The sequence below is a fragment of the Sphaeroforma arctica genome, assembly GCF_001186125.1.
Source record: "Sphaeroforma arctica JP610 unplaced genomic scaffold supercont1.1033, whole genome shotgun sequence".
Classification (NCBI taxonomy): domain Eukaryota; class Ichthyosporea; order Ichthyophonida; genus Sphaeroforma; species Sphaeroforma arctica.
Genome location: NW_014039525.1, coordinates 1 through 2,008, shown reverse-complemented (window position 1 = coordinate 2,008; position 2,008 = coordinate 1). Strand labels below are relative to the sequence as shown.

The window sequence follows — 2,008 nt, the reverse complement described above, 5'->3', positions numbered from 1 at the left end:
GTCCCATTCATCCTGGTCACTCACTACTATGACTTTCTTTTTGTCCCTTTGGGCTTGTATTGACTTGCTCGCCTGTACTCGCACCTCCAACTGTTGGTGACGAGTTGTGGTATGCTGTGTGTTTTTGGGAATGGAACATCTGCGTATCGGGTTCGTCCCACTCATCCAGGTCACTCACTACTATGGCTTTCTCTTTGCCCTTTGGGCTTGTATCGACTTGCTCGCCTGTACTTGCACCTCCGACTGTTGCTTGAGCATCACCGGTGTGTGTACCGGATTGTGGGTGTCCTATCAACCCCTGTGTGTTCGGGTCGACACGTTGGATACTACCAACACCCCCCGAGCCCTCAACAGTGCTAGTTGGCGCGGGTTCAGGGGCGATTCCCCGGAATGATCGCTCTAAGGCGTCGACGGAGCAGTCGGGGAAGGTACTGTTTGGTATGAATATGCTTTCTGGTGCCGTTCGTTCCTTGTGCTCACGAGCGGTCATCACTGTTTTGAAAACAATTGGAAAAACATTGTACATGCATGAGTTGAGGGATGTATGAGTGTGTGGGTGGGTGGGGGGTTGTAGGCCAAAACACAGAAGTCCTCTTATTATGAGTCATACCGGTGTGTCCTAAAATCGACCGATTGATAAGAGACCGTCCCAGACATAACTCTATATACATCCTATACTAACACTCCCGGTGGGGGGCAGGAGCTCTTCTACACGCACAAGTACTTGTTAAACTGGAGCACTCCGTTGGAAACCACATACCTTCCATCACGGAGCTGTAGTCCATGACACACAATCTCTTGAATTCCTCCGGATCGTAAGCCTTTTTAGAGGGGATTGCCAAAAGAATTGGCATTGAAACGCCGATTAGCTACGAGCCGTGTGGTGCGAGTGTGATACCGTTTACAAATGCAAATGGAGAAGAAAAATATCTAAACCCTGAAAGCCTGCTATTTGGCAGAAGGAAATACGAACATCAGACCCAAGAAATATGCAACAACGGAATGGATTTACGACAGCTAGCTCTGACATTCTCGTTGAATCCGTTCAGTGCTGTCTACATTGGTGGGACGGTAGTGCAATGCTATGTACAGCAAACGAGAACAACCCCGTTCACCATTGGCAATGGCAAGGTGCAGTGAAGCATCACCAGACCATTCATGCACATGTCATTAGGTGTGCGATACAGTGTGGCATTTACAATCTTGACAACACCTAAGAATGACGCATAAATCGCAACATAGAGTTCCACTGCAACCCCGAAGGAGGGTAGGTAAGCTGAGATATAAATAGATTGTAACGGTTAGATAAGCGCTGAGTTATAAATATATTGTAAGGGGTAGGTAAGCTGAGCTATAATATATTGTAAGGGATAAGTAAACTGAGTTATAAATATATTTTAAGAGGTAGGTAAGCTGAGCTATAAATAGATTGTAAGGGGTAGGTAACTGAGCTATGAATAGATTTTATGAAAACTACAACCCACGCCCCACTCACCTCGTCGTCTGAATTCAAAAACGAATCGGCAAGCGACTCAGACTCGGCCTCTACGTTCTCGTTGTCATGGCAACCACAAGGGACATTATAGCTCGACTCGAACAGGCGCGAACTGATCACTCCAGTGGTCGACATCGTCATGAGGCAAAATTCTAAAGTGCTTCCAAATTCAAGAATAAATCGGGTTTAGTGATTGTGAAATCAGGAAATTTAATACAAATATAAACAAGATCAATTGACAGTCGGTAAAAAGTATCCATAGGCAGAATCACACAGGCAAAAACAAAAATAAGGGACAATATTGGTCACTTAACTTGAATTTAGGTCTAGATCCGCCAAATGAAATATCTGTATGCTAACGTCACCTAGCCCACGCACCACTATTGAGTATGCATGTACGTATATAAACATATATATATATATATATATATGTGTGTGTGTGTGTGTGTGTGTGTGTGTGTGTGTGTGTGTGTGTGTGTGTGTGTGTGTGTGTGTGTGTGTGTGTGTGTGTGT

At 44.9% G+C, this 2,008-nt stretch overlaps 1 protein-coding gene across 1 annotated transcript; it reads right to left on the bottom strand.

The window, feature by feature from the left end:
* Positions 1-16: 16 nt before the first annotated feature.
* SARC_09755 (hypothetical protein) lies at positions 17-1,630 on the bottom strand (the record flags this gene model as incomplete). The annotated part of the gene is made up of 3 exons (XM_014296219.1): positions 17-492; positions 761-821; positions 1,496-1,630. 3 exons carry the CDS (start codon positions 1,628-1,630, stop codon positions 17-19), a joined length of 672 nt encoding a protein of 223 aa, XP_014151694.1.
* Positions 1,631-2,008: the final 378 nt, after the last annotated feature.